This window comes from Populus alba, chromosome 10 (genome assembly GCF_005239225.2).
Source record: "Populus alba chromosome 10, ASM523922v2, whole genome shotgun sequence".
Taxonomy (NCBI): domain Eukaryota; kingdom Viridiplantae; phylum Streptophyta; class Magnoliopsida; order Malpighiales; family Salicaceae; genus Populus; species Populus alba.
In genome coordinates this window covers 20,812,390-20,835,175 of record NC_133293.1, presented here as the reverse complement: position 1 = coordinate 20,835,175, position 22,786 = coordinate 20,812,390, and the positions used below count along the sequence as shown (strand labels likewise).

The 22,786-nt window shown below is 35.4% G+C and overlaps 4 protein-coding genes across 6 annotated transcripts; 2 read left to right on the top strand and 2 right to left on the bottom strand.

Annotated features, from left to right (window-relative positions):
* The first annotated feature begins 261 nt into the window (after positions 1 to 261).
* Positions 262 to 6,407, top strand: LOC118059864 (pyruvate kinase 1, cytosolic). Its single transcript, XM_035072855.2, has 16 exons — positions 262 to 515; positions 872 to 968; positions 1,260 to 1,357; positions 1,845 to 2,000; positions 2,288 to 2,365; positions 2,610 to 2,741; positions 3,062 to 3,142; positions 3,333 to 3,404; positions 3,509 to 3,598; positions 4,107 to 4,251; positions 4,471 to 4,559; positions 4,660 to 4,755; positions 4,903 to 4,970; positions 5,168 to 5,267; positions 5,400 to 5,459; positions 5,977 to 6,407. Exons 1-16 carry the CDS (start codon positions 450 to 452, stop codon positions 6,127 to 6,129), a joined length of 1,581 nt encoding a protein of 526 aa, XP_034928746.1. The 5' UTR covers positions 262 to 449; the 3' UTR covers positions 6,130 to 6,407.
* A 299-nt stretch (positions 6,408 to 6,706) lies between these two features.
* On the bottom strand, positions 6,707 to 10,867 carry LOC118059862 (mRNA cap guanine-N(7) methyltransferase 2). 2 transcript variants are annotated; one of them, XM_035072853.2, is made up of 11 exons: positions 10,715 to 10,867; positions 10,532 to 10,610; positions 10,345 to 10,439; positions 10,185 to 10,256; positions 9,989 to 10,098; positions 9,231 to 9,353; positions 9,045 to 9,137; positions 7,969 to 8,037; positions 7,783 to 7,871; positions 7,586 to 7,683; positions 6,707 to 7,334 (listed from the first exon to the last, which is right to left on the bottom strand). In XM_035072853.2, exons 1-11 carry the CDS (start codon positions 10,814 to 10,816, stop codon positions 7,155 to 7,157), a joined length of 1,110 nt encoding a protein of 369 aa, XP_034928744.1. In that variant the 5' UTR covers positions 10,817 to 10,867; the 3' UTR covers positions 6,707 to 7,154. The 2 variants fall into 2 exon arrangements, with proteins under 2 accessions (XP_034928744.1, XP_073268179.1); XM_073412078.1 differs by having other exon boundaries at positions 10,345 to 10,433.
* A 1,518-nt stretch (positions 10,868 to 12,385) lies between these two features.
* Positions 12,386 to 14,598, top strand: LOC118059863 (uncharacterized). The gene is made up of 4 exons (XM_035072854.2): positions 12,386 to 12,687; positions 12,776 to 12,895; positions 12,965 to 13,195; positions 13,846 to 14,598. Exons 1-4 carry the CDS (start codon positions 12,490 to 12,492, stop codon positions 14,242 to 14,244), a joined length of 948 nt encoding a protein of 315 aa, XP_034928745.1. The 5' UTR covers positions 12,386 to 12,489; the 3' UTR covers positions 14,245 to 14,598.
* A 1,214-nt stretch (positions 14,599 to 15,812) lies between these two features.
* LOC118059861 (3-phosphoinositide-dependent protein kinase 2) lies at positions 15,813 to 21,760 on the bottom strand. Of its 2 annotated transcripts, none has more exons than XM_035072851.2 (11): positions 21,030 to 21,757; positions 20,023 to 20,203; positions 19,830 to 19,882; positions 19,297 to 19,398; positions 19,120 to 19,228; positions 18,955 to 19,033; positions 18,592 to 18,757; positions 17,781 to 17,915; positions 17,497 to 17,663; positions 16,567 to 16,789; positions 15,813 to 16,245 (listed from the first exon to the last, which is right to left on the bottom strand). In XM_035072851.2, the coding sequence occupies exons 1-11, from the start codon at positions 21,219 to 21,221 to the stop codon at positions 16,162 to 16,164; spliced, it is 1,491 nt and encodes a 496-aa protein (XP_034928742.1). In that variant the 5' UTR covers positions 21,222 to 21,757; the 3' UTR covers positions 15,813 to 16,161. The 2 variants fall into 2 exon arrangements, with proteins under 2 accessions (XP_034928742.1, XP_034928743.1); XM_035072852.2 differs by having other exon boundaries at positions 16,215 to 16,341; positions 21,030 to 21,760.
* Positions 21,761 to 22,786: the final 1,026 nt, after the last annotated feature.

Sequence of the window (22,786 nt, the reverse complement as noted above, 5' to 3'; positions counted from 1 at the left end):
GTCAAATAAAAGAAATTATGTTGAAATAAATTAAATATAATTTAATTTAAAATCTGAATAAGAGTATTAAGTTTAATTTATTGTATTATATTTAAAGTGTTAGATAATTTTTTACTTTTTGGCAAAAAAGAAAAATGAATTGCTTACCCATGAAGTCAACTAATTACCCATGAATCATAATCCGTGGTAACATGTCACATGCTGTATGGAAATACCACGTGCCAGCTTAAAAAAACAACGTTCGTTCCATACCATTTTCGACGACGCGAAAGAAAACTATAAATAAACAGAGCAAACCAGCAAGGGAAAGTACCACAATAAGCACGCAATCTCTCTGTTCATTTCACTACCGTCAACCCACTTCTCCCTCTCTCTCTAGAGAACCCTGCTCTCTCTCTTCTTCTTCTTCTTCTTCTTCTTTTTTGAGATTCTTCGTATTTTCTCAGAAAATGAATCCGCACTTGAATCTTGAAGAGAACATGAGGTTGGCTTCAGTTCTTGAGCCATCAAAACCAGTAAGTTGTACTCAAGCTTACTTGCTTTTGCCTTGACTTTTGAGCTCTCGCTATTTTCTTTCTAATAGCTCAAGAAAGCTCTCTTTGCTTGTTTTGTTGATGTCATTTCTTGTTTCTTGGTTTATTTAACCTGTCAAAAATAGTATAGAAGACAAATAGTGTTTGGGGTTTCTTAATCTTCATTGATTTGTTTCATTGCTGAGAAAATGTTAGGAACTGAGACGTGTTTGGATTCGTTGTATTCATCTTTACTGTGGAGATCAAAAGGCAAAAGATTAAAAAAAGCAGCGGGGCTTAGCTTTTAGAGAGAATATGAGCTATGATTTCTTATATTCTTCTGATTTTGGATTTTGCAGAGTTTCTTCCCTGCAAGGACAAAGATTGTTGGCACACTTGGTCCGCAATCTCGAACTGTGGAGATAATAACTAATTGTCTGAAGGCAGGAATGTCTGGTATTGCCCCCATCTGATCTTTTTTAACATCTTAATATTGAAAGCTCCCCCCCCCCTCTTTTGGATCCCTTTTTTTTTTTTTTGGTTATAGAAAATTGAACTCATTAGTTCCAAAATTTATATCTGGCTTAGGGGAAATGCAGGTTTCACTTCACACTAAGAGTCAAATATTGAAAGTAGACAAACATTTTGCCAATCTTTAGTCTTTGATTTTCTTTGAGACCAAGCAGGCTATAATTATAATATGCTTATTCTTGGGGGTTGATCTAAAATGCTTTTCCGTTTTTTTAGTGGCACAGTTTGATTTTTCATGGGGTGATACTGAATACCATCAAGAGACATTGGATAATCTGAAAGCAGCTGTCAAGAGTACCAAGAAACTCTGCGGGGTAAACTTATCTTTATTAGATTCAGTTTAAGCTATATTACTACCTAATTTAACTACCTAAAGTTGATGCAAAGGCATGGATGGAAATTCGCATCTTACCGTGGCTGAATGATAACTAGATATGTGTTCCGCATCTTTACTTAATTTTTGTGTGTTTAAAAAAAGGTCAATTTCTGTGTCTTTTATATCCAAAAAAAGTATGCAGAACCATCTAATGCGTCTCCAAAAGTTTGAAGTTTGGATGTGTTGAAGAAGTACATGATGTATGTTGAAATGTATTCAAGTGGTTTTGGCACTTGACACAAATACAGCTCTCTTACTGAAGTGACCTCAACTTTGATAGCTCCATCTTTAACGTCCTTCAAGTCTTTCACCAATGCACTTGAGATAATGAGATTTTTATTCTCCTCTTGCTGGCTTTTCACTTTATTTAATAGCCAAATCTTATGACTTTCTTTACTGTCTAATTTTTTTGGTTTTAATCTCAGGTAATGCTTGATACTGTGGGTCCAGAGTTACAGGTGATCAATAAAACTGAGCGCCCGATTTCCCTCCAGGAAGATAGCTTTGTTGTCCTAACACCAGATCAGGGCAAAGAAGCCACTTCAAGTCTGCTACCCATAAATTTTACTGGGTTGTCGTCGGTGAGTAACTGTTTTACATGCTGTATAGACTAATTCCGGTTTCATTTGGCATTTGCATCTATGTTTGGAAATGTTTGTACAGTTTCTTTAAAACATAGCTATATGTGTCTTGTGCATGTCTGCGTGCGTGTCAAGTATTTTTGTTAACTCTACGTTTCCTAAGTCATCCTTTGATTCTTTTGAAATTTTTGTAAGTCATTTTTTTTTCCCTTTTATGACATGGTTCATGTCATCTGTCAGTACCTTTGTACAATTTCTGTAGCTGGAGTTTGGTATGGTCTTTGCAGGCAGTGAAGACGGGAGACACAATTTTTATTGGTCAATACCTCTTTACAGGAAGTGAAACTACTTCTGTGTGGCTAGAGGTAAGTAACTTCATTGAGGCATGTCATGTCACCTACTTTTCACGCCAAGCATGCCTTTCACAGATCATAATCATATCACTTCTGTAGGATGAGAAAGCAATTAATTTTCTTGCTAGCTGCCAACCCGTTTCAATTAAAACTTTTCTTTGAACAAAAAAGCCAGCAGACTCGTACTCGAAAGATAATGGCGTGATTCAACTTCCAAAAAAGAACATTTTCTTAATTCAATTTCATGATGATGCAGGTCACTGAAGTAAATGGCGAAGATGTGGTTTGCTTGGTAAAGAATTCTACTACCTTAAGTGGGCCACTATATACTTTGCATGTCTCTCAAATCCATATTGATCTGCCTACTCTGACTGACAAAGATAAGGAGGTAATTCTTTCTGCTTGATGAAATAATTTGTTGTTTTAAAAGGGTATACTGATACTGTGTTTGGTGTTAACCTATTCCCATTTCTTAACACTGATCAGTGCTGGCTTCCATCATTTATACTGGAATAAAGCCTCATTCCTCTTACCTCATATGTTATCCTAGGGAACTAACGCTTCAGAATCATATTATTGTTTTTATTAATGAGTAATTTTGGTGCCAAATATATGAAAGATTGGTAACATGCTCCCTCGAAAATTCAGTGCTTACTGCTATTGTGATATCATTAAGTGCTTTGATGAGATTTTCATGATCAATATCAGGTTATAAGCACATGGGGTGTTCGAAACAGCATAGACATCCTCTCACTTTCATACACCAGGCATGCTGAAGATGTTCGTCATGTAAGGATTTTCCTGCTGAGAGTTATTGTCTACTGTCTCTTTTCATTGTAAACTAAATTACTTTGACCTCTTCCTATCATTTTTTCCTTATCATTTTTTTCTCTTTGTGGTTATCGAGGTTTGCTGCATCTATATTTTCCTCATTGTCCCCTTTATAGTATAAAATTAAGCTGGTAATGCTTTTATACAGGCACGTGAATTTCTTTCTAAACTGGGCGACCTCTATCAGACTCAAATTTTTGCGAAAATTGAAAATGTGGAGGTGAGCTGTGTAATTTGTCTGCTATCATATGCCATTCCTTAGCGTACTGTGCTTAAATTCCATTTTAGGTTCCAACAGCCATATTTCTAATGTATTTCCTGCAGGGATTAGCTCATTTTGATGAGATCCTTGAAGAAGCAGACGGCATCATCCTTTCTCGTGGAAATTTGGGGATAGATCTCCCACCAGAGAAGGTAGCTGTGAAATCTTATCGATGAACTTTCAATATGTGCAAGCTATCACATGCACCTGTCATCAAAATATACTAGTCTGTTAGGATTTCTTGTTAGCATGTGATATTGTAACACAACAGTCTGTAAGGATTGCATAATAGCAATATATAGAAGATAAATGGGAAATGGAGAGTGCTACACTACAACATACTTTAAGTTTAAGTTGTCACAACTGTACAACATGCTGTATCAATCTTTTGTTTTACGGGTTTACTTTTCATATTATATTTTTTCACGTGGGACATCTAAGTAGCTTTTGGAGGCCATTAAAAGGTACTATTTCCTGTGATGCCAATCCTGCCAATGAGGATAGATATAAAAACCGACTGTAGGCAATTAGCATGTTGTTCCTATCTAGTTTGACACCATCAGTAAACATGCATTTGCATTTAGGGCTAATTGAGTCCTGAAATGGAAATTCTACTACACATAATCCAACCAAGACTGTCTTGCTATCTGCATTTTACAGGTGTTTATGTTTCAAAAAACTGCTGTTTTTAAGTGCAATATGGCTGGAAAACCTGTTGTGGTCACTCGTGTTGTGGACAGTATGACAGAGAATTTGAGACCTACTCGTGCAGAAGCAACTGATGTTGCCAACGCAGTATTGGATGGTAATTTTCAAAATTCTTGCGTGGATTGTGTTTCCCGGTAGTAAATTTTGTTGCATGTAATTATACTGTTCTGGACAATGATGTACTAACTTCTTACACGAGAATATAGCAGTCTTGGTACCTCATTTTTCTAGCCTTGCTAAGTAAGCTGAGAGTATCATATATTATGCAAACCACAGGCTAACACAAGTATTTTAATGTGTTTTTCTGTTTCTTCAGGGAGTGATGCAATTCTTCTAGGTGCAGAAACTCTGAGAGGATTGTATCCAGTTGAGACCATCTCTACCGTTGGGAAAATTTGTGCTGAGGTAAGTTCTCTCTTGTTTTCCTCGAGTATCCCTCCCTGCCTCCATTTTCTCTTGATATTTCCAAACCTACCCCCCTGATTAATTAAATTCCCATCTGCAGGCAGAGAAGGTTTTCAATTATGATTTGTATTACAAAAGAACTGTCAAATATGCAGGAGATTCCATGAGCCATTTGGAGTCTATTACTTCCACTGCGGTATTTTCATAATGTTTCAATTTAGTTTTTTTGCTTATTTAGCTGAACATTGTTTGCATTCCTTCCTTACAAATTGTTTATTACTTCCACTGTGGTATTCCTTCCTTCTTTACTTATTTTTATCCTTGCCCTTTTTTGGTTATCAAGGTCCGTGCAGCTATCAAGGTTAAAGCTTCTGTAATTTTGTGCTTCACTTCTACTGGAAGAGCTGCAAGGTTTTTCTTTCTTCATCTTTTTTCCTCTTAATTTCTTTTTCTGGCGCTATGTTTATTTGAATACAAATGCAAGTGATTAGGTATCTTGGAAGTCTATTTTGAAAGATATATTAAATCGGGCAAATGAACTGTTGTTTAGATGACACGCCAATTTCTTCGGAAACTTGAGACTTTCTAATCTTCATGTATTAATACAGGTTGATTGCAAAGTACAAACCCATAACGCCTGTTATATCTGTTGTTGTCCCTCGGGTAAAGACTGATCAACTGCGTTGGACCTTTACTGGTGCTTTTGAGGTATGTTATTGCTTAGATTGGTTATATCTTCTTCCAGTGCAGGGGATAATTTTCTGTTGAATTTGGTCCTCCATTGTTTCAACACCCTCTCTCATTGAATTTGAAGCTTATCCTCTAAAACTTTTCTGGCAGGCAAGGCAGTCACTCATTGTCAGGGGAGTTTTTCCTATGCTTGCCGATCCTCGACACCAAGTAAGCATGCATTACATTACATGATTGCAAGTTTATGTTTTTATCAGTTCCCACTTTTCTTTTCTTCTTCAGAATGACAAGATAAGAAAGGTCTGGTGGAATGAATTTTAGTGATCTAATATGCTATTTCTTTGAATTTTTCCAATAATTGATATTTGAGATGAAGGTTAAAGGTCATATCATGACACCATAATTTTCAGATATAGATTTTAATTCTCTTGGCATTCCAGCAAAGTGCCTTTGCATGCATTTCAAAGGACGAGGGGCAAATATGGGGTCTAGATGTAGGTGTGCGCACCATCATTCTATGTCTGTGGTTACACACTGACTATTACAGGGAAAATAGGTAGAAGGTATACAAAAATATAATCAATGCATTACAGGTTGTAGCTCTTTCACACAGAACTCGGGTCACTAGAGTTTTTACTCCCCCTGCTTCACAGGGATTTTCAACTAGAGATATCATCATGAACTTAAGCTTATTTTTTAACAAATGGGAACATGGATGGTTTTGCAGGCTGAGCCTACAAATGCAACAAATGAATCAGTTCTGAAGGTTGCTCTAGATCATGGCAAGGCAGCTGGTTTTATAAAGCCGCATGACCGAGTTGTTGTTTGCCAAAAGCTCGGAGATTCATATGTGGTGAAGATCCTTGAGCTTGAAGATTAAAGCCAATGTGCGCATCTCATTTGGCTTGAAATCTTAGTTTTTGGCAGACTCCCATCTATATGCTATAAAATAAGAAAACACAGACACGTGTAACCGAGTATTTAGTATGTACAAGGTAACTCGCCAAATGGAGGAGCACCTAAAGATAGTGCTTGGTCCAGCTTTGAACCAATTATTTATGGTTTGATGGCATTTCTTGCCCCTCAACTAGTAGTAGGGGTTGTGCAACGTTAAAACATGTACTATTTTCATTTTTGAAGTATTATGTTTTGAATAAATATTATCTCTCCGTTTAATCTGCTCATTATCATTCATAAAAAATCCTAGTTTTGATACAATGAAATAAAAAATCAGTTTTTAGTATTTTAAGTTGAGATTTTTCATTTGGCAATAAAAACTCAAATCCACGTCCACTGTCAAAGTTTTTTGAGATAAAAGAAGCATTTTTTTTAAATTTTTCTTGAACATGAAATTTTAACAAAATTTCAAATAATAATAATAATTTGGAAAGATACCAAATTTTGTTGGGGGCTCCAAAAAAATCATGTACCGAATTTTGTATTTGACAATGCAAATATTTTCATAATCATACTATAATATAATAGATGGATAGATAAATGTATTTTTTTACATCTACCATCTACTAGATGGTAGATGTATTTTTTCACATCAGGAATTTTCGATAAATAATCACCTAGTACACAAGGGGACACCGTCCAGCAACTCTCATGCGACATTCTGCAAATGATCATATTCCTAAAAAGCCATGCCAAGTTGTTGAATCTTATCCTTCTATTTCTTTTACTGATCGAATTCCTAAAACGTCATTCCAAGTGCTTGAATCTTATCCTTCTATTTCCTTTGCTGATCCGCCAGTAATGTCAAAGTGTACTAGGAACACATTACAGGTTTGCATGGCTTTGTCCTGTTCACAGTCGGGTTACAGTTATACGAATACACTCCACGAAGCTCCCCTCTCACATCGCATGCAACATCCCTCTAGCTTGCTTCTAACCACCAACAGGTCAAAGTGCCTCTGAGAAACGTAAATCTGCCGGCCCAGGACCCAATATCCCCTTCTGTTCACTAATCTTTCCAAGTCCAAGAGGTGGAGGAGGAGGAGGAGGAGGCTGCTGCTCTGGATGTGCATTCTTTTCATCGTCTCTCCATAGGGTTCCTTGCCACTCAGGTGCTTGCCACTCGCTCTGAACATCAAAAGCAACCCAAGTGAATAACAAGGATAAGACATCGGAGAGCCAAAACACAGCGACAAAGATTAGAATTTTTATTCATGGGCGGAGATGAGGCCATAATTGAAGGAGTTTACGTGTGGACATCCTTGGTAATAGAACACGCTAAGAATTCCCCTTGATTAGATGACATGAAAAATATCATTTATGCTGCATTGCATGAAGATGCGCTCAATGTAGCCTTCGCTAAAATCATAAATACTTGCCTCATCAATAGTGTAACCATCATGCTGTAATAGTGGGGTGGTAAGAGGGGGAGCAACATCTGGATCAGGCTTCTGAAATATAAATGTAGTATATAGGCCTGCATAATGGAAATGCCAAAAGGGTGAGAATGTGTGAATAAAGTGATAACATAGGAAATTAAGTCATAATTTCTGAGAAAATAAGGTAAATGCCACACCTAAAACATCATATGATCGAGGAAGAAGTCTCCCTCTAGGATCCACCAGGTTCAGACCAGCATTCATTATCATACCTGCAAATTGAGTTCTTTGAAGAGGAAAAAGCAGAAATCAGCAGTGCATATATAAAAAGGCACTAGAAAGTACAAACAATAAAAAAAACACAATAATGCAGAGTCAAATACCTATTATCATCATAAAATTCTGTCAAGTTCTGAATTTCCACATACTCCAGACCAGCTTCCCTGGCCAACCTAGATGCACACAGAGACTCTTTAGCATAAAAAGGTATACGATTAGGATAGAATAGCAAAAACACCCACAAAAATTCAGCCAGAAAAAAACAATTCATAGCAATCCATCCATGCTTCAGAATAAATAATGTATGGCCAATTACTCAAGAGAAACATTGTAGGAGATCCAAAACTTCAGCTTTAGAGAACATTGAGTTTTCAATTAAACAGAATGGTCCCAATGCCAGCAGCCCAGCATGTATGACCCAATTGATATACTTGGAGAAATTGGGGTCTGACGCTTTTTCAAACAAAAAGGTTATATATGTTGATAAAAGAATCAGCCATCATATTACATGCATCCTAATCCTTCCCTATGTTTACTTCTCTCTACTCAACCATCTTCAATGCCCCTTTTTTGTCTTCTCTCTCTTAAGTTATCTTCTCCGTATGAGTCAACTAGTTCCTACGATATGGAGTGAGATTAAGACTATAAATGGTGAGAATGAAATAGATTTCAGGCAATAACATCAACAATGGACATATAGATGACTTGGATGTATTTTACAAAACTTATTTAGGCAATTAACAATTACTGGAATCAGTATTCCATTCCTTTCACACATCCTACTTCTCATGAGAGACATACTAGAATCCTCCAGTATTAGCTTTAGATTTAAGCAGACTGGAACACCAGCTGATTGAGATGAAGACACTCAGAAGCAGCGCAATGGATTGCTCAAGATAGAACAAAGAAAGAAACAGAAGGGGGTAGGAAAAGAATGTGTAATGGGGTTGGGTGAGTTCTTAAACCCAACTCTTTTATCTCTTAAAAAAACTACATTCCATAAAAACTGCTTTGCATAACGATATCGAGTAAGTCATCTGTGCTGGCCATAGAATGGGTCCACATAAAACACAAACATGGAGTTGCATCAGAAACTCATGAGGCAATATAGAGATTACACTAATTAAAGCAATTTATAACGAAGGTGAACTCATGACAGGTTATGAAGAAAGGAGCCAACCTTATCAAGCTTGGAAAATGTACCAAGCAGTGGGTTTCTGCAGAGATGTCGTGGGCAAATTTTAACTGGTACTTCTTCCCGAATAATGGAAACCTGGTTTTAATATAAGAGGGGGGAGGCAAATCAGAGCAAAGCTATCCAAGAAAAAAATGAGGGAATATGTTCATTTCTTAAACATGTATATACTTCTCTTCCTCTACTTCGAAAGTGATCATGTAGCTTTCAGATCGAATGCAATTGGGAACAATGTTTGGCTTCATGCTGCTGCTTCTGTTGTGGTATGCTTCAACATTCTTCTGGTACTTTGCCCTGCATGGATGGAACGTTAAAAACACCATCTACAATTCCCTCGGAGTTTCAAACTTGTGATTAGTATAAAGATGGAAACTGCAGCCCAGATATAGAAAAGTTCACAGTCCAGGCACAAAAAAAGTTTGAGATGGAATGAATCGGAGATCAAGAAGCCATTTAAATCAAGGAAAAAAGCTTGGAATTTTTTAATATGTACATTCTGGAGGAAGAAACACCACCAACGACCACAGTAATAGTCGTTAAGCTACTTCTGTTCTGTATGGAAGAAGCTAAAAAAGAATTTCAACTTTAAGCTATTCAATGATTCACCTGTGCAATTTCATTAGTCAAACTAATATTAAATAAAGGCAATTGACATGGAGAAAACCAAATCCCACTAAAAGTTTTCCATTGGTTATAGCATGAACCTTGTTCTAGGTAGAAAGAATGATGTGTAAGTAAATCATCCAGCAGAGATTTATTCAAAATTGTTATCAATACCTGAAAGAAATATCTAGATTTAAATAATCCATCCGGATATGATAATCAACAAACTAAAAAGAAGCAAATTTGTAACACACAGATTCGCACATGCAGAAGCACAAACACACAGAGAGAAAGACATCATTTCTTCAATGATCATTTATTCATACCATATGGTAGATGAGTCAGGAGTAATACCAAAAAAATAACCCCCCGGTTTAAGCAACGACGCCACATTATGTAGAAGTTTCCTTGCACTCTCCTCGGTCTCGAAACACAACTGCAAAAAACAATTATAACAAAACATTTCTCACTTAAATATCCCTCGTAAGAAAAAAATCATTAACATTCTTAGCAACTTCAAACCTGCAAATTCTGCAAACAGCAAACTAAATCAGCTTGATTGGCCTTTTCCTGCAACTGGGTTTCAAAATTTTCCTGTCAAACAAAAACATTTTGAAGTCAAGCCGGTGAAAAACAATGTGCAAAATAATGTAAAAAATAGTATATAAAAAGAAGGACATACAGAACAAGGGTCGGCTTGAAAGAAATCAGCAGTGTAATTTTTCTTCAGACTCTCCCATGTTTCTTTTACTTCACTTATTCCTGATGATGCTACATCTACGCCATTAACATTAACATTATCGTTAATAAAATACCAAAAAAATAATACATTAATTAATCTGTATATGAAAGAAAAAAGAAAAACAGACCGATTCCAATGTAGTGAGTGATTTGAGCAGCGTCCCATTTCTCTATGTCCACTCCTCCTCCACAATACAAATCACATACCTTCACGTGTAACACCAGAAAACAGAAAATCCAAATCAGACAAATATGTGTGTGTGTGTGTGTGTGTGTGTGTGTGGAGAGAGATAGGGGTTAGTATTACTGACAGTGGCATAGGGGTGGGCAAAGATTTTAATGATGGCAGATTTAGCGAACTCGTAGAGTCGATGGTGAGTTGACTCAGTTCTCGGTATCGGAAACCCGCTCATCCCCTTCGATTTCTTTTGAGCTTTCTCAATTTTCCGATGAAAATTCACGAAATGGAGCAGGGTTTAATTAATTTCTTCTTTTTTATTATTTATTTATCTTTTCCCTCGGGGTTTAAGGTTGGGCCCGACTTGAAGCCCATAAGAGTCAATCGAAGACGCAGAGTCGGTGTGATATAGGACGTCGTGTCGTTGGAACAGGACTTGTTTTCTGTATTGTTTTTGTTTTTGTTTTTTTAATGAAGGTATTCACTGTTTAGGATATAGTTTGGTTCATAATAATTTTACTTAAAAAAACTGTGATTTGAAATATAATTTCGGTTTGATTTCAAGTTAAATAGAGTCGATAAAATCTAATTAACCCAATTCAAACCTATTAGACTAACCTAATTCGCTGCTCAAATAAATATTGATCATAAAAGTCCATTGATTTATCCTACATGTTAATAATAATAATATTATTATTATTATTATGCAGCAGATAAATTTGTTCATGTTCAATAAAATAAACAATGAAAAAAATTATATAAATAGACCAGTATATTTCACTAATAATTCCTTTTGTTTGGTAAAAAATATTCCAGCTCCTAAATATTATTCAAATATCCTGTGTTTATTATTTTATAAATATTTCAACTAATAGTTACTCTTGAGTTTTTTATTTTGTTTTTTTAGTTTTTTAAATGCATTTCAAATAATTTTTTATTTTTTTATTTTATTTTTTTACTTGTGAAAAATCAACTAATAATTTCTCTCAGGCGCCTTAATTTTTTTCAAATAATTTTTTTTTCCAAGTGTTTTATTCTATTTCTAATGTTTTTAGCAAAAGTTTGGTCTTGTTTTATTTGTCTACCCTATTTGAAAAGTGGTGATAATACTTAAAGGAAATATTTTTATTTTTTAAAGTGATAATTTAACTATTCTCTAAGATGTTTTTCTTTTTTTTTTTCTTTTTTTATTTTATGATGATCTATAAGTATTTTATTTTAGTTATTCCCCTATGAATACTCTTATTTTTTTTCTGGGTGGGTGTTCCACGTAACAAAGTAGTATCCAATAGAGTTTTAGTGGAGAAGCTAAAATGGTGTTCCAGTTTAAGGGTAAAAAACAACAGGTTCGGAAGCATAAGTGTTGTACAAGGGGTTAATAAGAGGTTTTTTTCTTGTTTGGTTTAATATTATATGCGTGGGTCTATCATTTTATTATTATTATTACCAATTCATTTCAAAGTTTATTATATAAACATCAAAAAAAATATTTTAATTTTTTAATATATGATTAAAAATTTGTTATTACATATATTTTATATTAAAAAAAATTAACATGAGATAATAAATTTTTATAATGTAAATATTTAAATCTCAAAGGAGAAGATAATATATTTTCAATATTAATTAAATAATATTTTAAAATTTACTTTTTCATAGCATATATAATTTACATCTATATGAATTATTTTTTAATTTTTTTATGTAAAATATTAAAATTTCAAAAAAAAAATTATTTTTTTAAGTTAAACCAGGTGAAGCTGTATAACTTAAGACCTGGTCTTTTAGCTGGGTCAACTCGGGCTCTTAGCCGGGTTAACCCGGTACAAGTTTAATCACTATTCTCTTATTACTATCTAATAAAACAATAATAATAGGAGGAGTAAATAGAGTGAGCGAGAGACAGTGATGATGAGGCGACAGCCAGAATTAGAGAGCGAGACGCTAGTGGAAGCGGCGCTAAGGGTACTTAACACAGGGGACCCATTCGAGAAGGCAAAGCTAGGCGATTTAGTGGCTTCTAAATGGCAACAAGGGTCCATTTTTCAGGCTTACAACCCTTCCCTCGACTTCCCCGTGCCCGATCGCCCCGCCAGGCTCGCTAATGTATAGCACTTCTTTTTTATACTTGGTGTTTCTGGATGCTTATTAAATGTTCGATGATATGACTAAGTGGAAAAGAAATGTGGTGCAGGTAAGGTTGGTTTCACCAAGTTTGATGCCAAAGCTTGGGAAAGCTGGTAGCTTGCAGAGCAGGCAGGCTATTGTGCATAGTCTTGTGCATACTGAAAGTTGGGCTATTGACTTGTCTTGGGTACTCTCTCTCTCTCCCTGGCTTCATAATTTGGTGTTGTTAATGTATTTATGAAGGAGATTGTTGTAGGATATAATTGCTCGGTTTGGTAAGCAAGAGGGAATGCCAAGAGAGTTCTTCACGGATTTTGTGAAGGTTGCGCAAGATGAGGGCAGACACTTTACTCTTCTAGCAAAACGGCTTGAAGAATTGGGTTCTTCTTATGGGGCTTTACCAGCTCATGATGGCTTGTGGGACTCAGCCATCGCTACTTCAAAGGACCTCTTAGCTCGTTTGGCAATAGAGCATTGTGTTCACGAGGTGCATGCATGCTTGTTTTTTCACTTACTCTCTGCCTTATTTGAAGACTTTTTTTTTTAATTAGCACAGTGGCCAAAACAATTTTGCAAAATAGCACACTCAGAAATTTGTCTGTGAAAATAGCAAAGTTCATTGAGACGTGCATGTGTTAGATGTGCGTCCAACTCAAATTTAAAGGTTGTGCATGTTATTATCTGCTTAATCTAGGGCCATTGCAATTTTAAGCATGTGCATGTGACACATGCGCGTATCAATGAAGTTTTCTATTTTCATAAATAAGTTTCTAGCTGGGTTATTTTGGTAATGTGAGCTAAAAAAAACAAAAACTCGTTTTAATGGAATGCAAGTAGCATCAACATCAAAAGTTGAAATCGCTTCCATTTTATTGTTTTTTTATGTGTGTATAAACGCACAGATTTGTATTTCTGATAAAGAAACTCCTTTTGTTTTTTGAAAAAGAATCTTTTAGCTGAAGTAGACTCGACAATTTTATTGAAGTGGTCTACATGACAAAACTTATGGATCATATGGACAAAGGAAAACATATATTCAAAATCTTATGCAAAACCTGTAGTTGACTTTAGCCTTATATAATCCAAATATTCCTTTCATGTATGCTGCTTGATTTATTGATTTCGGTTAACATGCAGGCCAGGGGACTTGATGTGCTGCCAACAACCATATCTCGATTCCGCAACGGAGGTGACAACGAAACAGCAGATTTATTGGAGACAGTAGTTTATCCAGAAGAGATAACCCATTGTGCAGCTGGAGTGAAGTGGTTTAAGTATCTATGCTTGAGGTCTAAAACTCCAGCTTTAAGTAGAGACAACTTGTCATCTGAAGAAAATGGAGACGAGGAAACTGAAATTTCTACGGGGGGGGATGAAGAGGTGATTCAGAAATTTCATGCTATAGTGAGAACTCGCTTCAGAGGACCATTGAAGCCTCCCTTTAACGAGGAAGCAAGGAAAGCTGCTGGATTTGGTCCTCAATGGTATGAACCTCTAGCTGTCAAAGAGGTCCAGAATGCTAATCCTGGTATTTAATTCACTGAGCAATGTTCCGAGGATAGTGATTCTGTTTCCAGAAATTCCTTTGTACTGCAGTAAACACGTATTTCAAGTCTCATGTGCCCTGACCCTGATGTGGGATTAAAGGTAGACTTGGGATTTGGGAACAGACATGAACGCTTTTTATGTATACAACCTCCAACGAGGTTGTAAGAGACTCCCAAAATTTGCCACGGCCTTCACCTGGCCCAGGTTGTCTTTGAATTCCCCTGGATTGACCTTTTCCCATGATTAGTCCATTCGTTTAGCCATTTTAACTTAAGGCTGAGTGGATGGCACTGAAGCCTAAAATTATCCTCTGTGGCCTCTAAATATTCATTTGGCATGTTCTCATTGTTGCTGGAGGTGGAGGTTAAATGCGAGGGAGATGATTAAAAAAGGGGTACTAGATTCATCAATGATCCATTCCGGCCCCCGTGGTCTCCAATTTTTCATGTGGATTTTGTAGTTTCCAACGGTTTCATCGACCTCCCGGCATCTAGTTTTTAGATATTGCAAAGAAGTCAACTTGGCAGCAAAATTCTTTGGCCAAAGGAACAAGGCTCGACGTATCTTAGGGCGGAAAACGAGCAAATGATACATTTGAGAGGAGGCAAGCCTTTTTTTTTTTTTTTTTTACTTAGATGATGTTTGGCATTGTATTTTTAAATTTTTTTTAGTTTTAAAATATTTTTTATGTATTTTTAAATTGTTTTGATATGTTGATGTTTAAAATAAATTTTTAAAAATATTTTTTAATACTTTTTCAAGCAAAAATTATTTTTTAACTTTTACTCTATTTCTAAACAGATATAATAGAACTGCCCAGGCTAGGTTTTATCAGGAGTTAAGATCTAATTGGTCTGGTGTTTTTTTCTTTTTTCTAAGGGATGTTATTTTAATTTTTAAAAAAAATTATTAAAACAATATAGTTTTAAATTAACTAAATCAATTACCAAGATTGCTTCATTCAAAACTTTCATTATTAAATGCGAAACACCTGGGAGGGGATATCCTTAATTGAGTGAGAGATGGGATCGCTCTTAAATTTAAAGCTAATACAAACAAGGATTAACGTGTAAAATCAAGCGATATATATATATATATATATATATATATATATATATAGTCAAATAATAATAATTTAAATTTGTGAAAAAAGAATAGAGAAATTAAAGACATGTTACAAAGAATTAAAATGGCAACTCCTCGTTTGAAAAGCTATATAATCATCATACCTGCAGGCGTTTAGGATGAAGAGATTAAAAGAATTTTAAGTTATGGTTTCTGAATTTTTGAAGAGAAACGTGATTTGCGGCTGCTACCTCCTGGGAACCCGACCCTTACATACCAAGCATATGTCCTTGTCCTATTTTACTGATGGCAAATTTGCTAATATGTACCTGTTGGGTTCTCCAACAGTAGCTATCAAAATGTTTATGTGCTCAGATTACATCAGTATTTTTATTTTTTTTATTTATTCTTAATTTTCTGGACATGTTTCCATAAAGAAATCCAGCCATGGTAGACCTCGTAATCTGCACACAAGGCATGGTGAGGATAAATTTTCACCTGTAAAAATCTCATACTTTTCATTAGTGGCTTGGAACTTTAAATCCATTAAGTTGTGAACCCTAGCCCTCCCCTACAAACCCAGCAATCAAGACTTGCGTTGTACATTTCTTCCATTAAAAGCACAAAACACAGAGAAGCCCCCATTGCAAAGCTAGTTCTAAGCAAGTGGGATGGGGAGAGCTTGACGGGGCAGCTTTGCACCTTGAAGAAGCCAAACTTGTTACTCGAATCTCTTCCACAAAATAAATAATCGTTTGGGGTGTCGACTGTTTTAAGAATCCCGAAGTTCCTCTGCTATATCAAAACAACAGAATGTTTGTCACATCCACAAACAGATTTTCACTGGTTTTGAAGACTCTCGATTGCCTTTTTCCACTGCCAAGCTCTCTGCTTAGCGTCTTCAAATGACCTTACCTTCTTCGGCTGAATGAGCACATAACTACGTCAGAAAATGATGGGAAAATGCAGAGGGGGTGAGGGGTGGGGAGAATGAAGGGATATAAACTGGTGAATGATCCCCTGTAGTTAGAATTTTTAATCAAACCATCACTGTATAGGATGAGGGTCAAAAAGCCATGCAGCAGAGGTCTGAACTCCTAAAATCAAATTATTTATGCATTTTCATCATTTTGAGAGCCCGAGATTCCATGAAATGGCACCCAGGTTTGGATATGGCACTGATTTATAATGAAAAAACTGCCTACGATTTAATCAGTGAAATGACATGGTAAAAAAGAGGCATACCGTACAGATCTTGAAATGTGAAGGACTTGTAACCTGGACGCTCAGGTCATCAGAATTGTCAGACCAAATTATATTTCCCTTCACCACTAACTTTGAAGGGTCCACGTAAATCAACTTTGGCTTGTTGGTAAGGATAAGCTGCACCTTCTTGCTCGTCAGTTTCTGTAATTTCTTCACCATTGCAATCATAAGAACAGATTCCCCTGGATCCAAAAACTGTTGCCTGGTAACATGGATATCCTACATGTTAGATATACTTCCAAGTAGTCTGGAAACAAAGAAGAGGGAAAGGAAAAACCACCACTTAAGATTTATCAATTAAAATAACTTCATTGCGGCATTCTTTTGAAGCTTTGAGAAGATGGAAGCAAATCAACCAACACAAGAGTCATTTAAATTTCTTCCAAGAAACAAGCTGTACCAGCTTTTTGGTGATGTTAAATGGTCAACTTCCTTGAGGTCAAAGTAAAAAAATTGCTTCAACTTTTATGTCAAAACCATCCTTTAGGTTCAAGAAGAGTGTACGGTGAAAACAGAAAAAAATCCAATTCAATCCAGTATGTCAAGACATATCCTCTGTGAGTTCAGAAGAGAGTCCATCTTTCCTTGACTTGAATTACTCCAAGCATGAACTCAAAGGTTACATAAATCGAAGGAATTGATTAGGTGCACAAGACAAGGAATGCAAGGAACTTAAATAAAAAAATTAGTTCCAACTTGGATGGTGGTTGAGTAGAACCATATCCTCTGCACATTCTTTTAACTTCCAAGACTCGTGTTAGGCAACAACAAGAGTCTCAAAAAATATATCTCACAATGTTTAAGCCAAGATATTTTGCATGCAAAGAATCAGACTTGTAGAGAGAAGCAGAAAAGGGGCATATATAAAGGCAAGACATGTGCATAGAGTAAAAGGTGTTAAGCCAATACCATTTGGAATCAAAGGAGTCTATTGAAGCAAGTCTAGTTATGTGAGCAGTTGCTTCAGCAGGTGATGAGACCCCAGCATTTCCATCTTTTTGTGTCAAAGAACTGTCTCCAGCATGTGTAGGGTTATATGGAGACCCAGAGTCATGGTCACTGTCACCTGATTGCACCTGGTACATGAGTAAGGAGAGAGATTAGAAGTCTAAAGATTATTAGCCTGGAGAGGAAATATGCAAAGGAATTTTGAAATCCTTCGCACATAATACTTTAAAGCAGTGTTGTCATACCATTGGCTCCGAAACAAGTTTAGGAGGGGTTTCTCCTCTTAAATTCTTCCAGTCAACACCCTCAAAGAAAGGATGGTTCTTGAGCTCAGCATACCCACCACGTCCAGCACCAGGTCGTCTGCTGGGATCTATATCCTACAACATTGTAAGATGGAAGATCAAAGGCCTAAATCACGAACTTTATAAGGTTAAGGCTTATAAATTTCACATCTTATTCCAAGGGAGACCCAGCTACCATGCACCACCATGATATGACCTTGTCCTTTGTCATTAGTCATGTGCCTCGAAAGTGTAATCGCATTAACATCCAGGCATTCAGTGTTAACACAAACAAATAGATGCTGTAAACAACCAAAAACAATTTCTTGAACATAAAGTAAAGGACTAAATTACAATGTTTTAGTAGGGACAGAGGATAGCTTAGCCCCAGCCCCCCATGGATCCATCCATGCACTAAACAAAGATAGTAAGCCCACACATCTTCCAACCTGTTCCCAGACCTCTAGATCATCCTGAAAAAACCCACTATATCAGATGTAGTAGACTGTACCCCATGGGTTTCCTAGCCATTGTTACTGTGCAATTTTAATGAGTTAAAGGCCACGCCAAACTATAGTTATGTAATATGATCTCAAAACTTGAATCTGGAAATGCTTGTACTGCAATAGCAAAGCTCTTACCATTGACCAAGCAGGGATGTTTTATCTATAGATATAGAAGAGAACAAAAAGGAGAATGAAGGAGCATTCACCAGAAAACAGTGAGCTTGAAAAAAATCTAAAGTCTAATGTACGAAAGCTTTGTAGCTTACTAATAAGTGGTCAATGAGGTCTCTTGCTTCTCCTGAAAAATAATCAGGAAACCTTATATCCCGGGCAATAATTCTTTGAAATATAAGCCATTCACTTGCATCTTTGAAAGGAGAAGTCCCTGAAAGCATCTGGTACAAAGTGCAGCCAAGTGCCCAGAGGTCATTTCTGTTTGAATGTGGTCAAAAGAGCAAAAAGGTTATCCCCCATACCCAAGACTTCATTAAATTGGAAATAAGCTCAACCATGAAAAACAATATTGACACCCCCTCACCCCAACACAAAGGGAAAAAACAATCATAACACACCTAAAACTTATTCCAATTATAAAATTTATCTAGTTGGATTAATGTTGAGTCACTTACCCAAAAGTTGCAGGAGAAGAGTTAAGGACTTCTGGAGGGACATATGCCGCTGTTCCCACAAATGTGCAAGCCTTATCATCTGAACAGAGGAAAAGTAAGAAAAATAACATGCAGCTAAAAAAAAGATAATAATGAACAATTGTAGATGATAAGTTCTAGTATTACCTGAAGCCGCATTTGGAAGGACAGTAATGCAACTATCTTGCATGGGCTTCACACTCCCAAAATCAGCAATTTTAATGTGTCCTTCTGCAGTAAGTAGCAAATTCTCTGGCTGCCATTCAAAAGACCTTTAGCTCAGTTTCCAAATAAAGAAAAAAGAGCTATGGACTAGGAAATTACCTTTATATCTCGATGTATTAATCCCATGCTATGTATATATTCAAGAGCATCAACAACTTCTGCAGCATAAAAGCAAGCTTCATCCTCTGATAAACGGCCTTTCTGCACGAACAATAAAATAGATATTTCATAACAAAATAAATCACATGCTGCAAAAAAAAAAATGAAGGACATTCTGCTGAATATTATGTGAATAAAGAAATGTGCATTGCATTATGCAATCACTCTAAAGTGTTTCAAGAGCAACTTTATTTGAATATAAGCTATATGGAAGATGAAAACCATAAGTTAATTTCTATATATATCCAAAATGATGTGAAGTTCTTAAATAATACAAGAATACAGAAAAAATTTATTACATTAGGCACCAATGCAAAATACAAATTCTAACTTTATAAGACAAAATGTTTCAAAAATCCATGCTATTGGGTTCTGTGATTTCTGAAAAGATTGGGAACAGCTAGGACAAACTATAGGATTTACTTTTCCAAAATGAATAAAGAACGCAGAAAAGTTCTTTAACAGGTACTCACTCTAGTTATTTGGTCAAAAAGTTCTCCACCTTCACAGGATTCAAGTGCCATATCTGCCCAACAGAATCAAAATAGACTGACCTCAAATGATAAACCAACTTAAAAAAAACTTATGATAGCCAGTGTTGTTAAAGAAAAAAAAATCAATTCCAAGAACATGGAAACTTGGATGAATTGCCACCAAGATACCTACACAGAGAATAATTGTCCTGAAATGTAAAAAAGAGCCGCACAATTCCAGGATGGTCCAATTGATCAAGCACAATGCGTTCTAGCTTAACATAAGCTGTTTTATTTTCTTTGGTGATGAATTTTTTGTCCATGATCTTCAAGGCATATACTGTTCCTGTATCCTTCTTCTTTGCTCTCACTACCTGATAAGTCCATTAGTTTTTATACTCGGCATTCATTAGAAGAAGCTCGAAAGCAAAAAAGGGAGCTGGAATATAAGAGCTACATAATATCCACAACAAAATAATTCATTTTCCCATTGAACATTCATCAGAAATCCTCAGAGTGAGGCATTTGAGAGGGGGGGGGGGGTAGCTCATTATATGGTGCAACTAAAGGGTCAGCATGCTAAGGCTCTCTCCAGTCACCTATAACACGAGCAAAACCAACCATCCAACCAACTAAAAGGCCCTACTTACACTTGTAAGAGTAAGACTGTTGCTCCCGGAGGGAATTGAATAAACCTCTTAGACTTCTGATGTTCCATTTGGCTTCCGAGAAAAGACAACGATATCAGCATCAAAACGAACCTAGAGCTTCGTTTTCTAAGAAGTAGAGACAGAATTAAGGGTGAGTTTTAAAATTTCGTTTGCTCATCTTCATTCAACTTTCCCGGAAACCAAGCAAAAGAAATTCAAATTCGCCAAACCATCATCCCCTTCAAATGAAATTTCTCCCCTGAGCCAGAACCAAAAACATTCTTCATGCAACTCGAAAATATACATCTGTCGCTCCTAAATATAAGCTTCCATTATACAGGGAACAAATTAGATTTACAAGCTGCTATCAGATCATGATAGTACGAGCATAGGCTTATAAATCAAAGACATTCCCATGAGAGAAAAAATGAATAAAAGATACAAACTTTAGTCATAATTATAACCAAGCAACACAAACCACTAATCTAGAATAAGAAACAAAACAGACCAACAAAACCCACGTAAGAAAAAACAAAACAAAAAATCAAACCTTTGAATAAGACCCAACACCGTAGATCTTGCCAAGCTCAAAATCATGAATAGTGAAATTCTCTTGAGGTGCTCTGAATGCAAAGCTTTTAGATTTCTGCACACTCCCATTATTGTTGTTAGATGACGAAGAAGGATGATCGCCGCTTTGAATTCTTAACTTTGAATCAAACTCCCTCTCCATTTCCAACATTTCTCTCTTTCTCGATCAAATTATCTCCACATAATAATAATTATTAACAAAAACCCACTTTCTCTCTAAACAAAAACCAAAATTTATCTCTCTGCAAATCTTGGGAGGTGAGTTTTTCAAGTCAAAAGAGAACCCTTTATTGGATCAGAATCAGAGGGAAAGTTTGAGTCTTTATGCTCTCATCTCTGATAAAGAAAAGTGAATAAGATTCTTTCCATGTATATGTATTTTGTACAGGAATTAAAGAAATATGTGTTTATTTTTTCTTGCAACATGGGTATATGTGCATGAAAGTTGTGAGCTTCAAGGATGTTTTGGTGATGCAAAATTTCAAAACACTAAAAAGTGAATGTCGTTACAATTGAAGAAAGGAGGAGAAGTTAAGGGGATTGTGTGTGGAAATTGATGGAGGAGATGCGGGTGTGGGGGTTGAAGAGAAGAGAGGAGAGAATGGGCACATGCGATTGAATGATGGAGATCATTCGTTATTTTGATTTGTTTTGTTTTTCTTTTTCATTCTTGGTTTTCTATCTATAGAGCTCTAGAGTAGATAGAATAGGATTAGGATTAGGATTAGAGATTAGACCCTTTAATTTTGGTAATGCTTGATGGTGTCAGAAAACTTTGTCGCCACGTCAGATAAGAAATTTGGGACATGACTTGTACTGAATTTGTTCAACTTTTTAGTTTTCCCAATTTTAACTAGTTTGCGAGCTCGTACAACGTTATGTTTCGAATCAATATGTTTTTAATATTATAAAAAATATATAGCATATAAAGAATTATTTTGTTCTAGGTGTTATTTTTAAAATTAAATTATATAAAACTTATTAATATAACTCAGTTAATTTGATCAATTTAAAAGCAACTTAGCTATTACTAAAAAATAAATAAATAATATTTTTTTTAAATCTTCAATCCAATTCTTTATCTAACTTGAATTTAAAATAAAATTATGAAAATATTGTTTCAAGGTAATTTAATTAACCTAACAAGTTTCATATAACTATTCAAAAAAAAATATGAGAAAAAAGAATTAAGAAAAACATAATGAAATTAAAAAATATATAATTTTTATAAAAGGAGAAAGGGCTAACCGTTAGAGCATTATTTAAATATTTTGTACTATAAAATTAAAGTCCAGTTTTGAATAATGTTGTTTGTATTTTTAGAGTATGTTTGGTATTGTGGTAGCGGTTGTAGTTCTAGTTTGAAAAAAAATTATTTTATAAAAAGAACTTTTAGTTGAGGTTAGTTTTGAAAAAATAGGTGTTTGGTTAAAATTGTGGTTGAAATTGAGGTTAAAGAAAAAGTAATTTAATGTGTTTAGTTAATAATGCTTTTGAAATTGAGGTTATAAAATAATTTTAAAAAATATATATTAATATTGATGATTTTAAATTTAAATATTGTAGAATTAATTATTCCTATTACATCATGAAATAAATAATACTTTTATATAAAGTATTTTACCACCTAATTTCAAAACATAAATCAAAGTGTTAGGTCCACACATATAATCCAAAATCGATTATATATATATATATATATAATAAAATTAATTA